Consider the following 27,093-nt stretch of genomic DNA (forward strand, 5'->3'; position numbering starts at 1 on the left):
GCTACAACTACTACTACTGTTAGTACTACTACAGCTACTACTACAACTACAACTATTACTACTACTACTACTGTTAGTACTACTACAGCTACTACTACAACTACAACTATTACTACTACTACTACTACTATTACTACTACTACTACTTCTACTACTAATATTACTACTATTAATACTATTACTACTACTACTACTACTACTACTACTATTATTTTACTTATTTTACTTTTTCCTTCATTTTATTTAGCTAATAAATATTTTATTCTTATGAATCAAATTTAGTAGTTGATGTCGCTAGCACAAAGAGTTAAGGACGAAAGCCCATGTATTTTTATTTACCGATATTACATGAGGCATCAAATGAAAATATTTAATTAAAGTTAGGTAGTTTTTTTTTTTTTTTTTTTTTTTGTTATTTAAAATTCATTTATTGCAGCTTATTGTCTGAGACTATTTAGCGCATTATTGACTTAAACCTTAACTTAGATTATGGGCTAGAATCCGGAAGTTAGGTAGTATATGCAAAAGTAGTTATGTGAAATGCCAAAAATTCTAGCTCTTATAGCTCTCGAGATCTATGCATTCATTTACATATAGATATAGACTAAAGCCCATATTGACTCCAGATAGGCCAGCTCCAGCCTGCCACATAAAAGTGCACATAGGCAATATACCCACAGTGCCATCTCTCATTGCTTACAGGGTATTAACAATAGTGTTGTCAGGTCAAGCAGGGCTTTAAGTAACTGTCAAGGCAAGCGACGATATGACCCCGTCGTAGTCAGGCGCAGTCAGTCAGATTGGATTGTCAGAAGGCGTGAACACGGACCGCAGCGAACAATTTTCTGCTGTCTGCAGGACAAAACTACGGACGTCGGACGCCGGACGTGGGAGCACGGACTACGGCCGTCGGATGTCGGATGTCGGATGATGGAGGCTCAGATTAAAACGTCATCAAAACCGGAAGTGGCAGTTTAATTTAAGCGCGTTAATTGAATTCTATTTTGCGTCATCCTGATGCGGGAATTGATTTTCTGATAATGCTTTCTGCCGCTGTTGCTGTTGCTGTTGCTGTTGCTGCTGCTGCTGTTGCTGCTGCTGTTGCTGTTGCTGCTGGCATCGTCAACAGTGAGCAGCTAGCAAAGGCTTCGACAAACTTTAATTACAGACTCTATGGTTCATTATGCAGGCTCAGTGCGCGGCGGCGACATCCTTCGCCGGCAAATGCGAATGGCAAAAGGAAATTGTGTAAATTAATGTTTTTGTTACACTTTACCTTATTTCGCTTTGCTTTTCGCCTCCTTCTCCTCCTCCTCATCCTCCTCCCACTTCATCTGCTTCTTCTTACCTTTTTGCGGTTTGGTGCTCGGTCTGTGAGAATGCAATCGGCACAAGCGGTTTCTAATTGCATTTCATTATCAATTGAAAATAATTATCGTCTCGTAGTAATTGGCAAAAATAAACAAAGCAAGCACTTGGGATATTGATGGATATTCCTGGGAATACTCTTGTTGCTGTTGTACATTATATATTATATTACGAAATTGTATTACGTAAAATGAGTTTTATTTCGTTTATATTCATTACAACCTAAATTGAATATCGATACTTATCGGTATTGTGTGAATGCGTTGAGTAATTAGAAAAAGATTTTAACTATTGCTCTGTGTAACATTCTTGTGCATATATCTAAAATTTCAAGTATCTAGCTTTTGTGGATCTTGAGAGAGATGCATTTGTACAGAAAAAGCCATTAAAATGCGCAGTTTCTCCATTGTTGTTATTTAGTCAATTTTCATACACCTTTTACTCATGTACTCCGAGTAACAGCTTAAAAAAGGCTGGCTCTAGCCATAAAAAGGCTAAATTACTTATCACTACCCACAAATCAATGGCTCTATGCTAATGTGTAGTACAGCAAAGAGCCTAATATGTGTTACATGGCGTATACGTGCTATTGCTTTCACTATCGCTCTCTCTTTCCCTCTATCTCTCTCTCTCGAAAATTTGGAAAATCTTTTAATGATGCAGCTGTTACCCATAAGACAAAGTCCTCGCTAAAGTTTTCCAACTGTAGTTGTTGCTGTAGCTAATGCAGTTGTTGTTATTGTTGTTGTTGTTGTAGGGAAAGTATAACGGCGCAACATGTGCGGTTGTCATAAATTTAATGTCAAGAAGAGCATCTACCTGCCGGAAAAGCTTCTAATTACGCTCTGGTAACAAGTTTTCGTTCCACATATACATATATTTACATATATACAGTTGATTTTCCCAACTATAAAACATACAGATAAGTATTATAGATGTAATTTAGCTTGATGGCAAATGGGAGTTACAAAAACGGAAACTCATTCGTCTGATGGGCGAAACACATATTTTAAATTCCCTTCTGACAATATTTAATGTCATCAATGAAAATCATTTATTTAATTAAAAATGAAAACGTGATCCCACCTGCTAGACAAATCAGAAGCGAAACGACAATATTGAAAATTGCCGCAAATTGTATGAAATAAAAATAAGAAGGAAAAAAACCAGATGAATCAAAAAAGACTGGCTCCAGTAGCAGTATGCACGACTGACAGTTGCCCTGGAGTATTATACAAAAAATCTAAGATTCATCTTTATATAAAGAAAGACTCAATGTGAAAAGGAAATGAGTTTATAATCGTTAGGCGGAATGCTTAAGAACTCATATTTCGATATTATAGAATATTATGAAAGTATGCAGAGATTTTAGGTGAAAATGATTATATCAAATAGCGTATAATATACACATTTCAAATTTCGATATTATAGAATATTATGAATATATCCAGAGATTTTAAGTGAAAATATGATATCAAATAGCGTATAATATACACGAATATATATATCAAAGTCCACGTCTCTAGCTCATATAGTTCTCGAGATACACACTACCAAAGGGACAGCAGAGAAAGTTAGCTCTTCCGTTCACCTGTTACAGAAGCACACACGAACTTGGCATACCCCATTTGGCTTAATGTGGTCCAGGGTATAAAAAGGCACGATGTCAGCGTAAACTTAATTACAATCCATAGGCGTGTTTATCAGTCGAACATTGCTTTCATTTGCGCTTGCCCTGATTATATTAAAATGAATCAATGTGACTTTCATGAGGAAAAAAAAAAAAACTCAATTATTAAATTAAAATGCGCTGCCGTAGCTGATTTTCTTTTTTTAACTTGGACAAACTCAATTTGTGTTAAGATCTGTTAATTGAAACACAAATATCTCTATGAAATCAGCAAAGCGCCAAAGAGTTGCAAAATATGCAGAAACTGTGCAACGGCGACATAAATTAAAATTTCATTGATTAGAAAATTGTAAATGCATGGAATTTCCACGTATCAGCGTGTGGCAATCTCACAATTTGCATAATTGCTAGCGGAAACGACAAACGCAGAGAAAAAACCGTTAGTTTTGCCAGCCGACGACCAATGGCCAAACAGCCTGAGCTGGTGCCTAGGGCCAGAGAGCACACATAAATATGAACAAAACGTAAGCGACGCACAGTGCGATGTAAATACTGTGGAAGGGATAAGCTGAAGAGCGCGCGGTAAGCTCTTTATAGTGTAATAGTATGTATGTGTGTGCATGTGTATGTGCGTGCTCTCATACGAATAGATGAATCGCTGAAATGAAGAGCGCGTAGTAAGCTCTTTATAATGCTGTTATATGTGTGTGTGTCCAAATGAATTGCAGGGATCACTAAATTTGCAAAGAGCATTTAAGTGAAGAGCGCACAGGGTGGACAATAAAAGACAATGAAAGCGTTTAGTGTTGTTTGTGTATGTTTGAAATGCAAATTGCAGAGAGCAGGACTAAAAGGGAGAGAGAGAGAGCAGCTACTGTTGATATTCGGACTGGACATGTGCTGCAATCTTAGTTGTGCAGTTGATTCTGTGAGCGAGCAAAAATGTATGTGTTCTCACAGTTTTCTCTCTCTCTCTCTCTCTCTCTGCCTCTTACTATTGGTTTAGCATTGAATAATTGTAGAGAGGGAATAGGATATATACATATATTTATATTTACGTTTGTATATATGTGCATATAACGTTTGCTGATTAACGCACATAATTTGAAGCATGTTGGCTAAGCAGTTACGTGCATTTAGCACCGCATTGTGTAATTTTCATAAAAGTGCATGACCTCGGGGCGTATGCAATGGCTGCCTGTGTCCGCGTGTGTTCGTAAATATTTAGCTCCATGGCGCATATTGCTTGCAGTTTTGCCACTCAACAAAAATATATATAAAAAAAAAAAAAACATATACACAGAAACGGAAAACAACAACAAAATCGTCGGGCACTTGTAGCCACAGCATGCAGTCCGTTATATGACAAAGCGAAAGCTCCAAATTGGGCTCCTGCTCATGCTTTATGGATATTTTCGTTTTGACGCTGCATGTTTCCGTTGCACTGCTTTTAATTGCTTTACATTCTGTTGTTTACCATGCTCCGTCGCTATGGGGAAAGGGGTGTATTAGTTTTGCAAAATGTTAGTGGAAGTAGATGCTTGATATATGGATTATACATATATAGATACCTTGTCGGATAGGGTGTTAAGATAGATATGTTGCATTAGGAATTAGTATATCTATTGTATACACTCACCCGAGAACTATATCAAAGCTACACACTTCACTTTTTGCCCCAGAAGGTGTATTATGCAATCGGTCAATCCCCATTACATCGTTTTTACTTGTTATTCTGTGTAAATGGAAGTGTCTCTCCGCGTGTGTATGTGAGTGTGTGTGCGTCCTAGTACGGCAATAGTTGGTAATGAAGCCCAGTCTCTGCCTGCATATTAACTAACGAACTCGCGCCGCTTTTAAATGCATGGCGGAGGGGGTATTATTAGCCCTCCTCAAAAATGTCCCTGAGCCAAATTAGTGTTATTATTGTGGTAGTACAACGAATATAGAACCATATTATGAGAGGAAGCTTTGAACGTATGAAACAATGTAAGATCATGAATATTATGGGACATGCTATGCAATAGAGAAATCCCTTTATGAGAATTATGTTCATTACTGAAGAGGAAGGTGAAAAAGAATGAGACTGAGTAAAAGAAATATAGACGGAAAGAGATGAAGCAAAAGAGGTATAAATAGAAATAGGAAGGACGAGTAAAAGAAAATGTAAAGAAGTATGAGGAAAGAGAAGGTACGCCATTAAATATGAAGAATATGACAACACTAGATAATGAAGTAACGGGAAGGAGAGAAAAATACAAAAAATAGTGAAGTAAATACTGAAATAAAACAAATTTCTTAAAAAATCCAAATCTTTAAAGATATTTTTTATTTAAGTTATCAATTGACTAAAGCTCTACTAACGATTAGCCTAAACGTATATATATGTCTGTATATATTGCCAGACTTACAGCTAAATTTCAAGTTGGGAAGACATTTTCGAATCACTTAGGTGTATTAAATGAATGTTTGGACTTATGGAACTAGCCTTACATCTAAACACTGTCTTTCGTGCCTATAAAAACAATTGACTATATACATTATTTCTGAGATCTTTAGAATATAAATATTTGGCAATCTCACTTGGAGTTAATCAAACTCCCTCTCTCTCTTCTTCTCTTTCTTACTCTTATATAAACTGAAGATCGTAGCTTTGGAAATCGTTTTCAATCTGATTATTGTCTAGCGGACTCTTTGGTCTCTTCGCAGTGGGCGGGTCGAAGGCATCCGTCAGATACTTTCGCACGTATTCGAAGGATACGAATTCGTTCAGCTGGCACTTGCTGTCGCCCGCACCGAAGGCAACACCTGCGCCTTGCAGCTCGCCAGGTAACAGCTGCTCGAGTTCATTGAACTTTTGCAGGTTTTCATTGTAGCTTTGGTTATTCGGCTCTGGAGCTCCATAGATGTTCACGGCGTCCGTCTCAGTCGCTGCTTTGGTCATGTAGCAGCTGAAGCTGTCGTAGCTGACAGCCGAGTACCTGTCAGGTGGGGCTTCGCTCTGCTGCTGCTCCACGATAACGATGCAGTTGGAGAGCTCATTGAATTTGACGGCATTGCTGTTATCATTGGGCTGCTCGCCTAAGCTCTGTCGACTCTCCGGTGCCTCGCACTGCATCAGCTGCGTGGCCTCGCTGCAGCTGCTGCTGCGCTGCGTCCGCTGCTCACCTGCCGCCCTCACGGCCACAGCCGACTCCGAGCTGCGCCGCGCCTTAGCCGCCTTGCGGCCGCTGCATCCGCCGGCAGCTGCGCTCGCCGACTTGCGCCGCATCAGGCCGTGGTTCTTGACGTGCTTGCGCAGGCTCGAGGGGTCCGTGTACCGCTTCGTGCATCCCGGCAGCTGACACGCATACGGTTTCTGTTGTCGGAAGAAGAAGAAGCATTGGAAAAGAATCTGTTATTACTTGATCTATTTGGGTGGCTGCTATAGACGCCAGCCCAAATGTATGCTACAGACAAATATAGGCATGGCATAGCCCCAATAGCACACAGAGCACATGAAAAATGTATATTTGGGGTATATTGGTTTTCTTGGGATGTATGTCACGTGCAGAAGTTAGGCAAAAGAATATACTTATATATGCATTTTGAGGATTATTTAAGTCAAGTCGATCTTTATAGTCCTGCTTGCCTGCACATTCTCCTCTTCTCTCTCTCTCTCTCTCTCTCTCTCTCTCTCTCTCTCTCTCTCTCTCTCTCTCTCTCTCTCTCTTTGATTATAGTGTTCTGTGAGTCGCTCTAACCATGAATCTGAAGAAGAATGAGAAAACAAATTGGTCTAGATCAGGTCCACTTAATAACCTGATCTAGACCTATTTGTCTTCTCATTCCTCTTCTTCTTTTTGTTCTTGTAATTCTTCTAGTTCTTTTTAATGGCCTTCTTAATTTTTCTTCTTTTTTCTTCTTCTTCTTCATTTCCTACTTCTTCTTAATGGTCTTCTTCTTCTTGCTCTCCTTCTATATTCTTCTTCACTCCCTCATATATTATATATCTCTCCATCTATATTTCCATCCGTATATCTCGTTATCTCTAAGTCAAATAGAGTTTCAGTTTTTCCGAATGTGATTTCTGTGATTCCGCCAATCCTTCAATTTATATAACTCAACTTCTCATATGTGTTTTGTTGTTCAAATATATAGATATAATCTCTATTTAGAGATATCTACTTGAAAAGTAATCAATAAATGCTTAGCAAAGCGGTACAGGGCATCTTCTAGTCGTTCACATCCAGTTCAAGCACTCTCAAATGGCAAATCGTTGCATATTGAACTTGTTTATTCAGGCATTGTCCACGCTGACCGCGAGGCCTGTCGAATTGAACCATAAGGACACACACACACACACACACACACAAACACAAGTGATTGGCTAACAGTTAGCATTTGGTATGCGTGGAGTGAAGGCAGCTTAAGCCTAGGCATAACTCGTTTAGTTTATTCAATTTCTCAGCTGGCGCTGCTGCCGCCGCTGCCGCCGTTGCTGCTGCTGCGGTTTTTTGCTCTGTCGATCTCCGGATGCTGGGCTGCTTTGCTCTCTATTGTCGTGATTGGCCTGGGCACTGGGCGCACTTCCTGGCCATACGTAAAAACTATAAATCAATCAGCCAAATGTGCAGATGTCACGACAGAGGCCGAAGCGACGCGAGCCCAATTTTTACCCAAAATAGTCACAACAGAGGCCGAAGCGACGCGAGCCCAATTTTTACCCAAAATAGTACAGCTCACATATGCTTTTTTTGTCTCTTCCATTTGACGGGCCTGTAGGCTCTGATAGGGCAAATACGACCTCAACTTTAAGCTGCACTTGAGCAAAGCTGGAGATGGAGATGGAGCTGATACTGGAGATGGCGATGGCGATGGCAATGGAGATGGAGATGGTAATGCGGCTGCTAGGCGACCAAATGCCGCGAGCATTTCAATTTCCTTTGACACGGATAGCAAATTGCTTGCATATCGTACTTATACACACACAGAGACATGTATATACCTTTATATACACACACATACATACAAAACGAGCAAGAGAGCAATAGTGGGAAGTGCCCGACTGGCGATTACCCTAAAGTTTGCTTTGAAATGACTTTGTGACAGTCGTTTAAGCCAATGCTGTTTTTGTTCTCGTTCTTTTGGTACATAATTAATCCACTCTTCAGAATATGTTCTTTCTTAACTTGAGTTCCATGTATACGATCTGACCGAAAATTTCAGGGTACGATTATAACATAAAATTGTGTTTGTCTACCAAAGTAGAAGAGTATACTATAGCAAATGGATATTTGTATATCATTTTTGTTATGAATGAAGCTACTTAAAAGAAATATATTTTATAATAATTGCAGTTATTACAAAAGAAAGTACACCACATTTTGCATCTCTAGCTTTTATGATGTTCAATGTATGCTTCAAAAACTATATGAATATAGCGATATTTATCGAGATTATGCAAATGCAAGCAGATATAAAACCAAACTATTAAATTTACATTGCATTTGGCGTCAAGCTTATACATTACAAGTTTCAAGTCTGTAGCTCTGATATTTCTCGAGATCCATGAGTTTATACAGATGGACAAGCTATTTGCCAGCAAAATTGACTCTAGCTTCTGCATGTTACATAAATAGCATCCAAACCAATATACCCGCATTGCCCACTGGGGTAGAGGGTATAATAAAAAACGTATAACTAAATGGAGAGAGGGAGAAAGATAGAGAGAGGGGAAATGACTACTCACCGTATCGTAGTGTGTTCTTTGATGTTTCGCACGATCCGAGCTGTTGCTGAACGCTTTAAGGCAACCTTTATATTGACAGCCATAAGGCCGCTCACCTGTGTGCGAGCGTTGATGAATTTTCAAATTTTCGAGACGTGAAAAGGCTTTATTGCAGCCCGGAAACTGTAATGAAAAGTGGTAAAAATGGGTTATTGGACTGCCAACTCGCTCGCTGCACCCAAATATAACAGTTGTATAACAGTTGTCTAGCGGGCCCCACTGCAGAAGCGAACCAATTTTTTGTTCGACACCTTTGGGCTTTTGCAGGTGTGCACAGAGAAAAAAAATAACCTAAGTGCTGGGCACAAATCAAGTCATCCTGGCACTCGGGCGTGGCATCAGAAAATATCCATTTGAAAGGGAATCGAAAACTTGACACGGCCCACGAAATGCCATTAGTATTATCTCGGTTCCATTTCAAGTGCCTCAAGCAGCGCGGAACGCTCTCAAATATCCTGTTTACTTAATGATGTTTATGCTGTCGCCGCGATAAATATGAACTCTAACGAGGGTCTAAAAATATGCACGAGACCCAGATGGCAAAGGATTTTGATTTTCTGTTTATTCAATTGAATCTCTTTTAATGAAAACAAAAATATTTTTTGTGTTTTCGTTTTAGAAATATAAAACATTTCTAGAGACATTTCAAGTCTTTTATAAGGGAAGTAAGGGATGTATATTGAAGTATCTGTATAACTAAAGCTATAGAAAATCTAACTCTCTGATTGGGATTGTTATGCTACCAAAAATGTTCTCTATCTATAAAGTATGGGAGGGGGAGAGAGAATGAACTATTCTCGATTCGACAACTTTTGGCAGAAAATATTACTCAGCCTAGGCCGCGTAACGCCGCCTAATGCATTCGACATCCATTCCCAACTCACCGGACATTTGTTGGGCTTCTCGCCGCTGTGCACCCGCATGTGGATGAGCAGCTTGTAGCGCGCATTGAAGGGCTTGTAGCGCCTGGAGCAATCCAGCCAGAAGCAGGAGAAGTCCTCGCCCTTGCGCACATCCACGTGGCACTTCTCGATGTGCTCCACGAAGAGGTGCTGCTGCATGAACTCCATGTTGCAGTCGGTCCAGCGACAGATCAACGGCACAGCCTCATCGCGATCGGCGTCGAATGGATCGCATTTCTTGGGCGGCATGGCAAACACATCGTCCAGATCCTCATCCTCATCTTTGTCCACCTCAGCATCTGCAGCATCATCTGCATCCTCATCTTCATCGTCGCTGGGCGGATGCTGTTGCTCAGACTTGATCAATTGTGGTTGTTGCTGTTGTTGTTGTTGTTGTTGCTGTTCATTGAGCACCAGTTCGTCCAGCTCCTCGATCGTCCAGATGACTTTATGCTCACGATTTGGTTTCTCAATGTGATGCTCTAGGTTTTCGGTGGGAAACTCTTTGGCATAGTCATAGATCACTTCGTCCTGCAGCAGATTGGAGTAGTCTCCATAGTTGTTGCAGATGGGCGCGCATTGGGGCGTGCCGAAGGTCGAGTTCATCGAGGGCAGCTTCTGGGTTTGCTCCTCCTGCTTGATCGTCGTCATTTGCTGGTCGTAAATGTTGCACAGCTTGGGCGAGGCCTCCCGAGTTGGTGTTGCTGTCGTTGTTGTTGTTGTTGTTGTTAGCTCGCCGAGATTGAAGTTGAGCCAGGCATCCAGGTGGGGCGAGGAGCAGGGCGACTGATTCTTCGACTGGCAGTTGACCTCGTCATAGTTGAAGTAGTCAATGTCCTGATGGACCGTCGGCGGCTGGCTGGGCGCGCTGCAAGGCGTGTAGGGCGTGTGCGGCACCTGTGGCACCTGTGGCACCTGCATCAGGCCATTCACCTCAGCATAGCCGCCGCCTGGCCTGCTGTCGGCGGTCAGTCGGGCTATATCCTCCGGCTCGAAGCGGAAGACGTCCTCGCGATTGAGCTGCGTGTATTGGCCCTGCTGATAGGGCATGCCCGACGGCTCGGACACGGCGCAGACGATGTCGTCCCGATCCTGCTCGGCGGCCGCGTAGCTGTTGTAGTCACTGAAGGCCGAGGTGGGCGTCTCGCTGGCGAAGCACAGGTGCGAGAAGTCCGGAAATTGCATCTCATCACAGGTGAAGTAGCCGCCATTGGCTTTACCGTTATTACTCTGCACTGCCAGATCCCCGTGTCCGGTCGTCGCACTCAGCGGCGGCGACATGAACGCATCATAGCAAACACTTTCGCCGTAGACTTTGCCCAGGTTGCCCTTCGCCTGGCCGAAGAGCTCCTCGCACTGGCCGGGTATGCTCAGAGGCAGCTGCTGTGACTTCATTGTGCCAGACATGCCGACATCTATAGTTGGACGAGAGGGCTTCTCACTTCCGGCACTCGCTCACACTCGGAATCGAATCGAACGGCTCGGCCGATTGCCAAAAAATACGTAATTCGACGCGGGAAATCCCAAAGCACACGCACACGCACACACACACACTCGCGCAAATCACTCTTGATTCTATTTCAATAATTTTTGTTTCTAGTATTTAGTTCTTCTTCTTCTTCTGCTTCTGGCTTTTCTTTTTTGTGCTGTTCACGCCACCGCGTTGTATCTGACAATAACTCGCAGTTCACTGGCTGCACGATATTTAAATGCCCGGAACGAAAGAAAGATTCGTCCTGAGCTGTGAGGCGGCGACGACGACGACGACGACGACGACGGTGACGGTGACAGCGACGGCGACGTCAACTGCGACGTCTATGGAGACTGCGACTGCGACTGCGACACCCTGTCAAGATCATCGCTTCTTGTTGTTGTTGTTGTTGCTAATGTTGTTGTTGTCGTAGCGGTTGTTGTTGTTGTTGTTGTGCTGTTTGCTACTCTTTGGAGATTATTCTCCTTTACAAGCAAGCACCAGCGCACATGTGCGTCTGTTACAGCTGCAACACTTTTAGTAATCATACCCTGTAATCCCCTTGAGAAGAAAGGGGTATGTGGAAACTGGCAAAGTGTTGGTAACAGGTTGATGGGGGCGTGTCTACATTACACTCATGAGATATTAATCAACATAAAGAGTCGAACTCTTCTAGCTCTGTCCGTCAGGTCGTCTATCTTTTCAGTCTACCCATACGTCAATCGGTAGGCCCCCCATCCAGTAAGAGCTAAGAACAGCAGTGCCAGCTGCCATCAAGTTTATTTCGAGTTTTTGTTCTTGGGACATCCATATTTGATATAATTTATTATCTAAGGTCACTGAATGTGTTAGATAAATTATCGGCAAGTATATATCTAGATACTGACAAGTTCATAATGTGAATATTTTCCACTAGTCCTTAAGAATCGACTTACATTTGGAGGTAGTAGCAGTAGCTGGGCCTTTGTACATATGTATGTACAATAGGCATGGAAGGTATCAAAATTACGAGGAAGAATCACAACAACAACACAACAAACGAGTACGACTTCTAAATGTATTTACTGTGTCTAGCATTAATATTCGGTTCTATTCATTTTTCAACTTTAAACGCCTATAAAACATATAATATTAGTTGAAATGATGTATGTATGTGTGTTATGAGAGTGCAAGTGTGTGTATGTATACAAGTGAGTATATGAGTGTCTGTATGTGCATGTTTATGTATGTATATATGCATATGTATATGTGTATATAGCTAGGCATCATATATATTGATATGCTCACGTGGATTTAGTGCAATTCCTGGGTATCTGCTAGTCGTGCACACCCGTACTCGCGCACTCGTGCACTCTGACTCCTGCTGCCGACTCCACCCATTTATTGCCGAGCGTCATGTGCGCCCGCCGCGACGCGATGCGACGTGATGAGACGCGGCGATCAGCATACGAACTATACTTATATGAGTCTTATAGAAATTATGCGTGAGCTGTGAAGCTGCGGAGCTGTGGAGCTGTGACGCTGTGACGCTGCTTGCGCCTAGGCTAAATTTGCTGGCATTTCATGCAGATGTGCGTGTATTAAAACGAAAAAGGGAGAAGAGAATATAAATGTAAATATTCATTACTAGCAACAACAAAAAACACAGGGCAAGAGTGAGGCAGCAAACATGCAGTTTATGTTGAGGCTTGCTCTAAGCTGTGTGTGCGCATTTATATTTACATTTTCACATTTTCAACTGAGCGCGTGACCGAACGGGGACCTTTTTTTCGTCTTCAGCGGCGATCAACGGGTAATGGCACCGGCACAGCCACAGCCACTGGTACTGGTACTGGTAGTGCCACTGGCAATGACAATGGCACACATGGTGCAAGTCTGTTTTAGGTTCCAATTCCTCCTTTTTTGTCGAATGCTTTAGCACTAGTTTTTTATTGCTTCATAATATTTTGTCTCTTCGGGCAGCGCCAGAAAATAATAAAAAGACAAGTAGGAGTGATGCTGTGAGAAATGTGTGACTATGAGATACCCTTAAAAAAAAAAAAAAAAAAAAAAAAAAAAAAAAAAAAAAAAACTTAAAATAGTAAATTATTTAATTGTAAAATAAAAGAAAATATACTACAATAAAATAAAAAATTATTTTTATGTCTGCAAAAATATTATAAATTAATAAAAAGTCAAAAATATGAAGAAAATTTTACTTAAAAAAAAAATATTATTTTTAATAAAAAAAAAAAAAAAAAAAAAAAAAAAAAAGATAAATAAAAAAATAAATTTTTAAGAAATAAAGTTATAGAAAAAATAAATTATCTGAACTCGTGCATAATATGCATATTATCAAAAAAAAAATTTAGAGGTTGGAAAAAATTAAATGTAAACATAAATAAAAAAAAGAAAAAAAACTTTGAAAACAATTTTTTTAATATATAATTATAAATATATACATTTAAATAAAAAAAAAAACAAATTTACTAAGTATTAAAAAAAACTTATTAAACTAAAATTATAGAAGAACTAAATTAAGTGAATTATTGCCCAGATTCGAACCCGCACCTGCGCCCCCCTTTTTAATCGGCAATGAATTCGCACTCCATCTCTGCTGACGGCGCCACTCCTGCACTCTCTATCCCTTTCACTCCGATAAGGTCGCTACCTGCTGACCAAGCAAACACATATCAATCACATTTGCGAGTCTATTTATAGAATGCCAGCCCGAATGCACGCATTGGGGAGTGTGTATGTGTATGTGTGCACATGCATGGAGCAACAGCCAGAGCTTTGCGTTAAAGACCAAAAGCTTTTGCCAATCGACCTCACGTTTTCTTTGTGTGTTCGTAATAAATTTCCAGCAAATGAATACAATGAATGCTCCATTAAGGAATTCAACATTATCATTAAATACAAACTGCTTTAAATTTTGGCTTTATTATGCAAATCGATACTATTTTCTTTGATTTAACTTTTATATGCTATTTAATACATTTCATTCAGGGTTAGGCAACTGTAGCACCAAGAACTGAAGCTGGCTTATCAAATAACCAAATTGACTCACCTGTTAATGCGCATCAAGTGCCTGTTACATATAATTTAAGAGACTAATCATACCCCGAAATTTCCAATTTTCATTGAGTTCATCGCATTAAGAAAGTGTATATATGTATATATGTACATACGTTGACTATGAGCTAAATTTATTAACGCAACTCATTTCCGAAGCAACAACTATTTCATCTGCGGCATGAGGCACACACACACACACACACACACACACTCACACTCACTCCTGGCAATTGGATAGAGTGTTGATGCTGATCACTTTGCCCTGTCCCTGGCCTCAAGTGCTCATGTGGCTTCGCCTCTTTTCCACAGCACAGATGCAAGCTACTGCAAGTGCACGCAGAACTTTTCATTTCATTTTCTTCGACTTTTTTTTTTTGGCTATTTTTAGCATTTTATCCAGCATAGCAAGCGGCCTGACAATATGTTTTTAATTTGCATGGCAAACATTTTTGCCATTTTGCTGCATTTGCTGTACTATTTCTACGTGTTTATGCTCGCCCATGTTTGAATCGGGGGTGTATTCATTTTGATGATGCGTATAACACTAGCATACAAATATATTTGTGATGGATTTGCATCATTTGTTATCTTTAAGATGTCTTGTATGCATCTGTGGAGGGCGTGGCAAATGGGGTTTGAATTGTTAGCTTTAAAATATGGAAAAAAAAAAAAACAATGTATCTACACATTGATCTATAAGCTACAGACTTATAGCAAATCAGATCAGTAGAATCAAATCAAATACAGTTGAATCCGGTTATAACGACCCTCAAAGGACCGTCGGTATAGCCGAAAGAGACTTTAACCGTATAAGTTTGCTCATCAAAGTTTGTCGGAGGAACAGAATTTTCGTCGCAATAGCCGTACGAACGCTATAAGCGGAGTCGTTATAGCCGGATTCTACTATATATTGATATACATTCCACTATTGCTTCAACGGACGAGTATGACGGAGTCGATAGGTCTGACTGCAGCCTCTCTCAGCTGTCAAACTTGTTGGCGTGACGCAGGTCAGAAACAGGTAATTGTGATTTATAGCTATTAGCTGAGTAGTTAGTCGTGTATAACTACATCTATATCCATACATACATGCATATAATAAATATATGGACACGTGTGTGTGTATCCCTCTTGGTACATCCCATTACTATTTAATTGAAATTTATGTTTTTGGCAAACGCCGCCTGCTGGCGCACGCTCTGTTGCCAATAACAGCTGCAGCTTGCCTCAAGTCAATTCAGAAGCGTTTAACACTCGACATATAATACACATTTGATTATTTGTCATTTATATATATATAGACATACCCACATACATACATATGTATATATACAAAGTCTCTGCAGGCAGAGGCAAAGGAAATTGGCCACGCGCCCAAAACATTGCCATCTTTTCGCTTTTCTTTCGCTCGATTTTCTTTTTTGGCTTTTTTCGCACAAAGTGCGACAGCTTACATCATTGTTAAAATTATCAGATTGTAGACACATTTTGACATAGATGTCGCACGGCCACTTGTCCAGAAAAACGTTGGCACTAAGGTAAAGAGCAGCAGCCATCGTCAGACCATCGCCCGCGCTATGATCTCATTTTGGTCTGCTGCTGACTTTTATTGCGGATACTTTGGCTATGTGACAAACGAGGAGGCGGCTTGAATTTCATTCATTACGCACTTATATGTATTCTTATATATTATATAAAATATCTGTAAATCCATTATAGTTAACTGACAAATTATACAACCATGACATAACTTAAAATTCAATTAAAAATTTCTGAGTAAAAGCTTGAAATGATCAAATATTTTATTTTGAATATCATTTGAGTAAACAAAGTTTACAACTTTCCAAGTCTTTTATTTAATTGGTTAAATTATAAATAGAAATTAAATATATATTATTATCTATGTAAATATTTACACACATACTTATATTCAGAATAGAGTATTCAGACTTCGTTAGGTGGAAGAAGCTCTTATTTTCTATGATGGCTGAATGACGCGCGAAGCTGTCTGCGTTTATTAGGAAAAAAAAGCTTAGCCATTTCCGCAGACACATCATTTTTCCAATAATTTAAATACCCTCTAATAGACTCTTAAGAAAAGTGGATAGATCCGTATATCATCAGGGATATGGGTGAGATAATTCTAGCTTCTCTACTTCTACCTCTATAAATACCTATGTATGTGTATACATCTATACCATAGGCAAAGACCAATAATTATAATAATAATAATAATGTTAAATATCTCTTTATATGTTTATCCACAGAGAGAGTTCATAGTTTGTACAGGGTATTTTATAGAATAATTTTCTTATTCATTTCTATTTGAATAGGTAAGTGTTGTCAAAATATCTATATTTTCATATTAAAGCAACATTTTAAAGATAAATAAATAAACACTTAACAATTATCGCATCTGTTAAAAAATAAATAAAAATTAAATATAAATTGTTCATGCATTAAATTCGTCATCAATTTTTATTTCTATAGAAATTTATTCACGTGAAAATGATTTCCATTTGAGTAAAATGAATAAATTAAATGCTTTTATATTTAGAGAGGGTATATTGATAATATAATTAATATGTACATGTCAGAATCAGATTAGTTGACTTTAGTCAAGAATATGTTTATCAACCACACCATCTCTATACAAATCGAATTTTCAATTTTGAAATCTGATCAACTCAAACTTCAACTTGGACTCTTAGTGGATCATACAATGTGTTTATACGCAGGCGGGTATATAGGGCTGTCAAAATGTCAAATGATTGCGCTGACATGCGTGCCATGGTCGCAGCTAGATGCAGTTGATTCATTTGTCCCTGATTTGTTCACATTTCTGAAAGGAACAACAAATTTTGGAAAAAGTGTCACTCTGTCACTCCGTGCTCCATGCGTCGGCCTGATCGGGTAGTACTACAACTATGACCTCTTGACATTTTTACAACCAAACAACGGCCGCAATGTCGCACATGTGCGACTGGTTCAAAGGTTCGACACCAAATTGACTGTATTTATAAACATCTCGAACAGCGACAGCAGAGAACAAGAAAAAGACTATTTTACAAGCAGCCGAACGAAACTGAACGCCCCCAAAATCAATTTTAATTATTCAATTTTTATGGGAAATTTAAGGAAAATTCGACTACTTGTTAGGCAGATTTATAGACATACATACATATGTGTACAAGACAAAATATATTTATGTAAGTATCATGACAATAGTGAAGTCCCAATTGGAACAATACTTTTGATACCCTATAATTGGATTTCTTTGATTTCATACAACTCGAAAACCCTATATGCTACTGACTGGAATTTCGAAACATATATTTTTATATACCTTACAGGCTAACCATTTTTAATTTTCTTCTAATATTTCATTGCATTATCATAGTATCGATAAATATAATATGAGGAAGTTTGGTTTTTGGCGAATTGATAGAGTACTATGTAATCTAAAGATGCCAAGTACCTTCTTGTGGTGAATATAGAGTCTATAAATAATAATTATATTATAGTTACTTTTCTCACTTTTTACCAAAGTGATAAAACATAAATTTGTTTAGTAGTATTGGAGTCCCAAGTCTAGAAGAAGTCAACTAGAACTGAAGTTACTTGAAAACAAATTAGCCAAAGTGAGTCAAGACAAACTACTGCCTGTATCTATGTGTATATGTGCAGTGAATTCGTATTATTCATAGCTAGCCCTATTCAAAATGTTATGGGCAAGTCGATCGCAATACAAATCAATATCTATTAGATGTTTAGTTTAGTTTTAGTTTCTGTATGGAATACTCGATAAGCCAGCAAAAAGTTCCCACGCAAAATAACAGCAACCAGATTTACGACTTCATCAAATGAGAAAAATATTTACTAGTCAAATGTCTCCCTAGTCGAGGATCGATCGATAATTGGGAGCGGAAGTCCCTCGTTCATTCACAGCCCTTTCAAATTAAAGCAACAAAAAGACAAACAAACTGAAGCGCTGACATTGCCACATTCGGAGTTTTCAATCAGCTGGCCAATGAGGCGTACAGCTAAACACGCCACGGACTCCTCTACGGTAAACATATGTAAATCTCAGTATGTGCGTGTGTGTGTGTGTGTGTGTGTGAATGTGTATTCATAGTGTGTCACAGGCATAAATATGTGCATCATTAACACCTCGGTAATAATATGGAACTGGGCTTAGAGGGTTGTGAAAGGCTTATGAAATGTTTTAGCTAACGAGTACTGATGGAAGCAGTGAAAGTAATTATTATACTTCTTCATATGAGCAATAGAGTATATTGGTTTAGAGCATTAATTTTCATTCTTTAATAGTTTTAAAATATTTTAAGTCCGAATTCAAAACATCTAGGAACGTGGCAGTCGTGCACTACCGACTGCTGAATACACATTCACTACCCAAAAGCTCTTAGTGGGTGGATCGGGTGAATACCTTGTAAATACAGAGTGTATATTTCAAATTTCTAATTTCTAAACATTTCACATTCCAGAACGAGAAGAACATATAAAATATAAATTTTTAACACAAATGTTCATTTTATTTTGCAATTTATAAAAAGTAATTAAATGTATAAAATAAAAAGAATCACAAAATAGATAATATAAAACTTTTCATCGAAATTTAGTTGTTACCGAAATTAGTTTCGGTAGCACTAGCTTAGGGTCGTACTTTGACCATCATCTCAATTTGTGTTCTTGCAAATAATAGAAATACTTTCTCCTGCCAGCTAAGCGGAAACAGACTGTGAAGAGGATGGAAATTAATTGAAATATAAATATTTTGTTGGAGATTTTATCCACTTCAGAGACTTACTGTAGTAGACGATATAAGAGGGAGACGAAATCGGGCATAAAGATTTCACGCTCGTTATTTAGAATACCCTTAACGATACGACGGGCGGCACTGGCGCCTCTGATGAGAGGATAAAAATCGCTGAAGTTAATCATTTCATTCAAATCGCGGACTTCGTTGTTGGTTTGAAGAAACCAGGGCAAAACCGTTAACACGTGGATGTTTTGCTGTTTCTCAAAGGCCAACTCCAGGCGCAGCGCCCTCATGTGACCTGTGACCCCAAATTTGGTGGCGCAATAAGCGCTGTTATAGGGAAAGGGCAAGATGCCTAAAATCGATAAGGAAGAGGATTCAATATCATCATATTCATCATATACAGTTAGGTTTATGCTTACTGCTGCAGGAACTTATGTTGACAATGTGCCCCTTGTTCAGCTCCTTCATTTGGGGCAAAAACAGTTTTTTTGTCTAGGTGGAAAAATTGAAAAAATATTATTTTTATATCATATATAAAAGGTGACCAGATAAGAGCAATTTCAATCAAAGGAATATGATTCGATATATTATATTCTTACTAACTTGATTTTAAAGCTAGTTTCATACCAATTTAGAATTAGTGTAATAAAAGTTTTGGTAGAAATTTAAACCATATTATAGTAGAATCCCGAGAATTCGAAATGGCAAGGGGATCCGTTATTCATTATTGAGAACGAACTTTTTTCAAGGGGGTAGAAATTTTTTCGATTTATCGCGATCTTCGATTACGGCTGTATTATCAAATACCAAATTTAGCTAGATTTTTGAATATCTGCCAAAATATACTCATCCCAAATATTATCACTCTTGCTTTGTCACTCTTCACTTTACTTCAAATATCGCTAAGCTCACCCAAAAATGAGATGAGAAGTTGACATCGATCATGCGCTGAATATCCTTGGGATCAGGATCCATGGGATTGTCGAGCAGCAGAATTGCAGCATTATTTATTAATATCGTTACCGGTCCAAGATCTTTCAGTATACTCGATTTCAGCTCACTCAGCTCGCTATAGCTAGCCGCATTCACCTGGAGAGTTGCTAAAATAATTTCTGATAGCAAAAACAAAGTCTATATTGTGTACCTTATATGCCTTGCTGCGCACCGGGAAAGCCTCATTGATTTGTCGCACTGTTTCTTCAGCACCCTCCAAATTAATATCAGCTATGGCTATATGACAGCCCTGCTTAGCCAGCTCTAGGGCTAGCGCACGTCCAAGTCCATGACCAGCTCCAGTTACCTGATGGATAAATACAATTATTGTAATCATTTATACCCTATACAGGGTAGGCTGCAGACCCCATTGTAGGCATTGGTAATAAATAAAGAGACAGGATACACAGGGTAGAAGATCATACCTTTCCTGTGTTTATTGTTATACAGAGTATACTATGTAGCTATTAATATATTTACTCTATCAGCTAGATCTAAATCCCTAAAAGCGGTTCAAGTTTCACATACAATAAGAGCTCAGATAAAATTTGCTTCAAATTGATCAATATTTTAATATAAATTGAAATCAAAGTTTGACTTTTTCAGATATTTCAGGCACGTTTCAAGCGCCTGACTCACCAGAGCTCATATACAAATTCTTCTCAAGTCTTAACTTGTATTATAATTTGAAATCCGTATAAATTTTACTTGCAAAGAAAAGAATGAAGGAATGATCACAAACATTGTGAGTAATGCGATTTTGAATTATCTCTTCAAAATCACCAGAAAATTGCAGAAAAAGACATATGGTCAATCCAGAGTGAATGACCAGAAACATTCGCTAAGCTGTGCCAAACCCAGGTAAATTTCGAATGTCTGAACTCGAATATCAATATATAAGGTAGAACTATACGTAGTCCTAGAGGCAACTCGTTATCTCTCGCTAATAAACCAAAGTGCATAATTGTTTATTATGCATGCGGTGATCTGGCATTGATCTGTGCTCTTAAATGTTGTTGATATTTTGTATTCTTTTTGCCTCGATAGGTGTGTAAGTGGCTTAGAAACAAGTGTTATTCACCTTAGAGTCGACTTATATATTCTAGCGTATATACTGTGAGTCTATTAAAAGTATATATACTATAATATAACCTAACTAAAAGTCGAGTGTCAGACTTTTGAGCCGAGAAATAAATGCACTCTGTAGAGTGCATATGCGTGTCAGTGTCGTGTCGGATCGTCTCGATCTCGAAGGCTATTAATGCTAGAGGAATGAATCTTAACATGTATATTCCCATTTAAAATATATTACTGAATTTATTATTGATCTCAGCCCATTATTTGACTATGGATCAAAACCGAGATACTACTTGAAGAGAGAGAGAGATCCTTGGCCAAACCAATTATAAATGTTTTTAATTTGGTATGCCTTACCCTAGTCAGCCATAATCTCATATGATTCAACTAGTACAGTCTGGAAGTTTACTAACTCAGATATTTCAATGTTAGTTCCATGTACGGAAAGTTGAAAATGGTATATCTAACTATGGAAGCTATGCGAAGAAGAAGAGCAGCCGCGGCATATGAGATCGTGTCACTTATCTATGCAAGAAGTCAGGAACGATTATAATAGTAGCTCTGCATGAAGCTCATGCCATGGGTATATCACAGTCACTCGCATCCGAAATAAGCACTATTTTATTATTTGTAATATATTTTTGTCTATAGCACTTCGTTTTACACCAATTTAGTTTCACTCTTCACACATACCAACGCCACTTCGTCTTTTATGGATTTCGTAGACATCGATCTCAGGCTGATTTGGCATATCTGGTATATCAATGCAATCAGCAGCAGCAGGGGGCTGGAGAACAGCAGCAGCAACACGGCTAAGAAAGCCCTCAGCCTAATCTGAGTATTTGAGAGCGCCATGACTCGACTGCCAGAGAACTTTTGAGCTCCGAGCCGCAACGCGTTCACTTCACGACTGTTTCGCGTTCTTGAAACAGTGCTAAACAACACTGAAAACACACCCTGATCTCTCAATGCAAACCTGAATATTATTTTCATTTAACGAACTAACTCTAACTGCAATTTTACGGTTGAGTCAAAGTTCGTCTAAAAAGTCCAGATTTAATTTATACTTGAATACGCTGTAGTATTTGAATAACTGGTTTCTAATCAGAGACAAAAATTAAGTAAGAATTTTAATTTTAATCTGACTGCAATGAAATATTTTTTATTCGAAACGTAAATTTTTAAGTGGGGTAATTCTAGCCTCAGCACACTTATGTGCCATTATTTATTCGGCTAGGATTATACGAATAGATAAATTCAAGTGCTTGAGATGCTGTTGCTGAGCAGCAGCTGAGCCTTTCTCCATCGTTCTTCTCATATTTCATTACACTATCATAGTATCGATAAATATAATATGAGGAAGTTTGGTTTTTGGCGAATTGATAGAGTACTATGTAAGCTATAGATGTCAAGTACCTTCTTGTGGTGAATATAGAGTCTATAAATAATAATTATATTATAGTTACTTTTCTCACCAAAGTGATAAAACATAAATTTGTTTAGTAGTATTGGAGTCCCAAGTCTAGAAGAAGTCAACTAGAACTGAAGCTACTTGAAAACAAATTAGCCAAAGTGAGTCAAGACAAACTACTGCCTGTATCTATGTGTATATGTGCAGTGAATTCGTATTATTCATAGCTAGCCCTATTCAAAATGTTATGGGCAAGTCGATCGCAATACAAATCAATATCTATTAGATGTTTAGTTTAGTTTTAGTTTCTGTATGGAATACTCGATAAGCCAGCAAAAAGTTCCCACGCAAAATAACAGCAACCAAATTTACGACTTCATCAAATGAGAAAAATATTTACTAGTCAAATGTCTCCCTAGTCGAGGATCGATCGATAATTGGGAGCGGAAGTCCCTCGTTCATTCACAGCCCTTTCAAATTAAAGCAACAAAAAGACAAACAAACTGAAGCGCTGACATTGCCACATTCGGAGTTTTCAATCAGCTGGCCAATGAGGCGTACAGCTAAACACGCCACGGACTCCTCTACGGTAAACATATGTAAATCTCAGTATGTGCGTGTGTGTGTGTGTGTGTGTGTGAATGTGTATTCATAGTGTGTCACAGGCATAAATATGTGCATCATTAACACCTCGGTAATAATATGGAACTGGGCTTAGAGGGTTGTGAAAGGCTTATGAAATGTTTTAGCTAACGAGTACTGATGGAAGCAGTGAAAGTAATTATTATACTTCTTCATATGAGCAATAGAGTATATTGGTTTAGAGCATTAATTTTCATTCTTTAATAGTTTTAAAATATTTTAAGTCCGAATTCAAAACATCTAGGAACGTGGCAGTCGTGCACTACCGACTGCTGAATACACATTCACTACCCAAAAGCTCTTAGTGGGTGGATCGGGTGAATACCTTGTAAATACAGAGTGTATATTTCAAATTTCTAATTTCTAAACATTTCACATTCCAGAGCGAGAAAAACATATAAAATATAAATTTTTAACACAAATGTTCATTTTATTTTGCAATTTATAAAAAGTATAAAAAATGTATAAAAAAAAAAGAATCACAAAATAGATAATATAAAACTTTTCATCGAAATTTAGTTGTTACCGAAAACTAATTTTGATAAGCACTAGCTTAGGGTCGTACTTTGACCATAATCTCAATTTTTCTTCTTGCCAATAATAGAAATACTTTCTCCTGACAGCTAAGCGGAAACAGACTGTGAAGAGGATGGAAATTAATTGAAATATAAATATTCTGTAGAGATTTTATCCACTTCAGAGACTTACTGTAGTAGACGATATAAGAGGGAGACGAAATCGGGCAAAAAGATTTCACGCTCGTTATTTAGAATACCCTTAACGATACTACGGGCGGCACTGGCGCCTCTGATGAGAGGATAAAAATCGCTGAAGTTAACCATTTCATTCAATTCGCAGACTTCTTTGTTGGTTTGAAGAAACCAGGGCAAAACCGTTAGCACGTGGATGTTTTGCTGTTTCTCAAAGGCCAACTCCAGGCGCAGCGCCCTCATGTGATCTGTGACCCCAAACTTGGTGGAGCAATAAGCGCTGTTATAGGGAAAGGGCAAGATGCCTAAAATCGAAAAAGGAAAGGATTCAATTAAACATATCATATCATATACAGTTAGGTTTATGCTTACTGCTGCAGGAGCTTATGCTGACAATGTGCCCCTTGTTCAGCTCCTTCATTTGGGGCAAAAACAGTTTTTTTGTCTAGGTGGAAAAATTGAAAAAATATTATTTTTATATCATATATAAAAGGTGACCAGATAAGAGCAATTTCAATCAAAGGAATATGATTCGATATATTATATTCTTACTAACTTGATTTTAAAGCTAGTTTCATACCAATTTAGAATTAGTGTAATAAAAGTTTTGGTAGAAATTTAAACCATATTATAGTAGAATCCCGAGAATTCGAAATGGCAAGGGGATCCGTTATTCATTATTGAGAACGAACTTTTTTCAAGGGGGTAGAAATTTTTTCAATTTATCGCGATTTTCGATTACGGCTGTATTATCAAATACCAAATCTAGCTAGATTTTTGAATATCTGCCAAAATATACTCATCCCAAATATTATCACTCTTGCTTTGTCACTCTTCACTTTACTTCAAATATCGCTAAGCTCACCCAAAAATGAGATGAGAAGTTGACATCGATCATGCGCTGAATATCCTTGGGATCAGGATCCATGGGATTGTCGAGCAGCAGAATTGCAGCATTATTTATTAATATCGTTACCGGTCCAAGATCTTTCAGTATATTCGATTTCAGCTCACTCAGCTCGCTATAGCTAGCCGCATTCACCTGGAGAGTTGCTAAAATAATTTCTGATAGCAAAAACAAAGTCTATATTGTGTACCTTATATGCCTTGCTGCGCACCGGGAAAGCCTCATTGATTTGTCGCACTGTTTCTTCAGCACCCTCCAAATTAATATCAGCTATGGCTATATGACAGCCCTGCTTAGCCAGCTCTAGGGCTAGCGCACGTCCAAGTCCATGACCAGCTCCAGTTACCTGATGGATAAATACAATTATTGTAATCATTTATACCCTATACAGGGTAGGCTGCAGACCCCATTGTAGGCATTGGTAATAAATAAAGAGACAGGATACACAGGGTAGAAGATCATACCTTTCCTGTGTTTATTGTTATACAGAGTATACTATGTAGCTATTAATATATTTACTCTATCAGCTAGATCTAAATCCCTAAAAGCGGTTCAAGTTTCACATACAATAAGAGCTCAGATAAAATTTGCTTCAAATTGATCAATATTTTAATATAAATTGAAATCAAAGTTTGACTTTTTCAGATATTTCAGGCACGTTTCAAGCGCCTGACTCACCAGAGCTCATATACAAATTCTTCTCAAGTCTTAACTTGTATTATAATTTGAAATCCGTATAAATTTTACTTGCAAAGAAAAGAATGAAGGAATGATCACAAACATTGTGAGTAATGCGATTTTGAATTATCTCTTCAAAATCACCAGAAAATTGCAGAAAAAGACAAATGGTCAATCCAGAGTGAATGACCAGAAACATTCGCTAAGCTGTGCCAAACCCAAGTAAATTTCGAATGTCTGAACTCGAATATCAATATATAAGGTAGAACTAGACGTAGTCCTAGAGGCAACTCGTTATCTCTCGCTAATAAACCAAAGTGCATAATTGTTTATAATGCATGAAAGTCGAGTGTCAGACTTCTGAGCCGAGAAATAAATGCACTCTGTAGAGTGCATATGCATGTCAGTTTATGTGTCGGATCATCTCGATCTCGAGGGCTATTAATGCTAGAAGAATGAATCTTAACATGTATATTCCCATTTAAAATATATTACTGAATTTATTATTGATCTCAGCCATTATCTAGTACAGTCTGGAAGTTTACTAACTCAGATATTTCAATGTCAGTTGCATGTACGGAAAGTTGAAAATGGTATATCTAACTATGGAAGCTATGCGAAGAACAAGAGCAGCCGCGGCATATGAGATCGTGTCACTTATCTATGCAAGAAGTCAGGAACGATTATAATAGTAGCTCTGCATGAAGCTCATGCCATGGGTATATCACAGTCACTCGCATCCGATATAAGCACTATTTTATTATTTGTAATATATTTTTGTCTATAACAATTCGTTTTACACCAATTTAGTTTCACTCTTCACACATACCAACGCCACTTCGTCTTTTATGGATTTCGTAGACATCGATCTCAGGCTGATTTGGCATATCTGGTATATCAATGCAATCAGCAGCAGCAGGGGGCTGGAGAACAGCAGCAGCAACACGGCTAAGTAAGCCTGCAGCCTAATCTGAGTATTTGAGAGCGCCATGACTCGACTGCCAGAGAACTTTTGAGCTCCGAGCCGCAACGCGTTTTTATTATATTTAACGAACTAACTCTAACTGCAATTTTACGGTGGAGTCAATGTTGGTCTAAAAAGTCCAGATTTAATTTATACTTGAATACTCTGTAGTCTTTGAATAACTGGTTTCCAATCAGAGACAAAAAGTAAGTAAGAATTTTAATTTTTATGTCTGATTGCAATGAAAGATCTTTTATTCGAAACGTAATTAGACTCATTCACGAAAGTGAAATGAGTATATTGGTTTTTTGCAATGTCCGTCTTGCTGTCCGTCCGTATGAAAGCAATCTATTTCGGCGCTATTGAAGCTAGATACTTGAAATTCGGAACACATATTCGTGTATATCTCCGATTTATAAAGTGTTAAAATTTTTCCGATCTGCAAACTAGGGGCGTGTCAAATCGGAAAATGCATTTTCCGATATACCAGAAATCATGTTTGTTGAAGAGCTAGAAAGCTGAAATTTGGTATGTAGGTCCGAGTCGACCACCCAAGATCACGAGCTATGGCGGATATATCTCCGCCCGTTGGGGGCGTGGCAAATCGGACAAAACTGTATCTCCTAAAGTTATAAACCTAGAATGCTGAAATTTTGCACGTCAGCTGATGTTTTAATTCTATAAAGATGGGTGAAAATTATAAATTAAAATAAATTATATATCTACGCTT

General features: G+C 38.4%; 3 protein-coding genes across 3 annotated transcripts; all 3 read right to left on the minus strand.

Moving 5' to 3' along the window:
- Positions 1-5,292: 5,292 nt before the first annotated feature.
- Positions 5,293-13,237, minus strand: lmd (lame duck). Its single transcript, XM_089476357.1, has 4 exons — positions 12,864-13,237; positions 9,653-12,694; positions 8,730-8,891; positions 5,293-6,356 (listed from the first exon to the last, which is right to left on the minus strand). Exons 2-4 carry the CDS (start codon positions 11,075-11,077, stop codon positions 5,628-5,630), a joined length of 2,316 nt encoding a protein of 771 aa, XP_089332483.1. The 5' UTR covers positions 11,078-12,694; positions 12,864-13,237; the 3' UTR covers positions 5,293-5,627.
- Positions 13,238-18,725: 5,488 nt separating this feature from the next.
- On the minus strand, positions 18,726-21,987 carry LOC149270171 (17-beta-hydroxysteroid dehydrogenase 13). Its single transcript, XM_089476559.1, has 6 exons — positions 21,745-21,987; positions 20,126-20,281; positions 19,894-20,070; positions 19,401-19,473; positions 19,027-19,333; positions 18,726-18,955 (listed from the first exon to the last, which is right to left on the minus strand). The coding sequence occupies exons 1-6, from the start codon at positions 21,904-21,906 to the stop codon at positions 18,871-18,873; spliced, it is 960 nt and encodes a 319-aa protein (XP_089332685.1). The 5' UTR covers positions 21,907-21,987; the 3' UTR covers positions 18,726-18,870.
- Positions 21,988-23,509: 1,522 nt separating this feature from the next.
- LOC108609755 (17-beta-hydroxysteroid dehydrogenase 13) lies at positions 23,510-26,483 on the minus strand. The gene is made up of 6 exons (XM_089476560.1): positions 26,229-26,483; positions 24,912-25,067; positions 24,680-24,856; positions 24,187-24,259; positions 23,813-24,119; positions 23,510-23,742 (listed from the first exon to the last, which is right to left on the minus strand). The coding sequence occupies exons 1-6, from the start codon at positions 26,388-26,390 to the stop codon at positions 23,658-23,660; spliced, it is 960 nt and encodes a 319-aa protein (XP_089332686.1). The 5' UTR covers positions 26,391-26,483; the 3' UTR covers positions 23,510-23,657.
- Between the last annotated feature and the right edge of the window lie 610 nt (positions 26,484-27,093).

Source organism: Drosophila arizonae, chromosome 2 (assembly GCF_054131065.1).
Source record: "Drosophila arizonae isolate 15081-1271.41 chromosome 2, UAZ_ARI_1.0, whole genome shotgun sequence".
In the NCBI taxonomy this organism is placed as follows: Eukaryota; Metazoa; Arthropoda; class Insecta; order Diptera; family Drosophilidae; genus Drosophila; species Drosophila arizonae.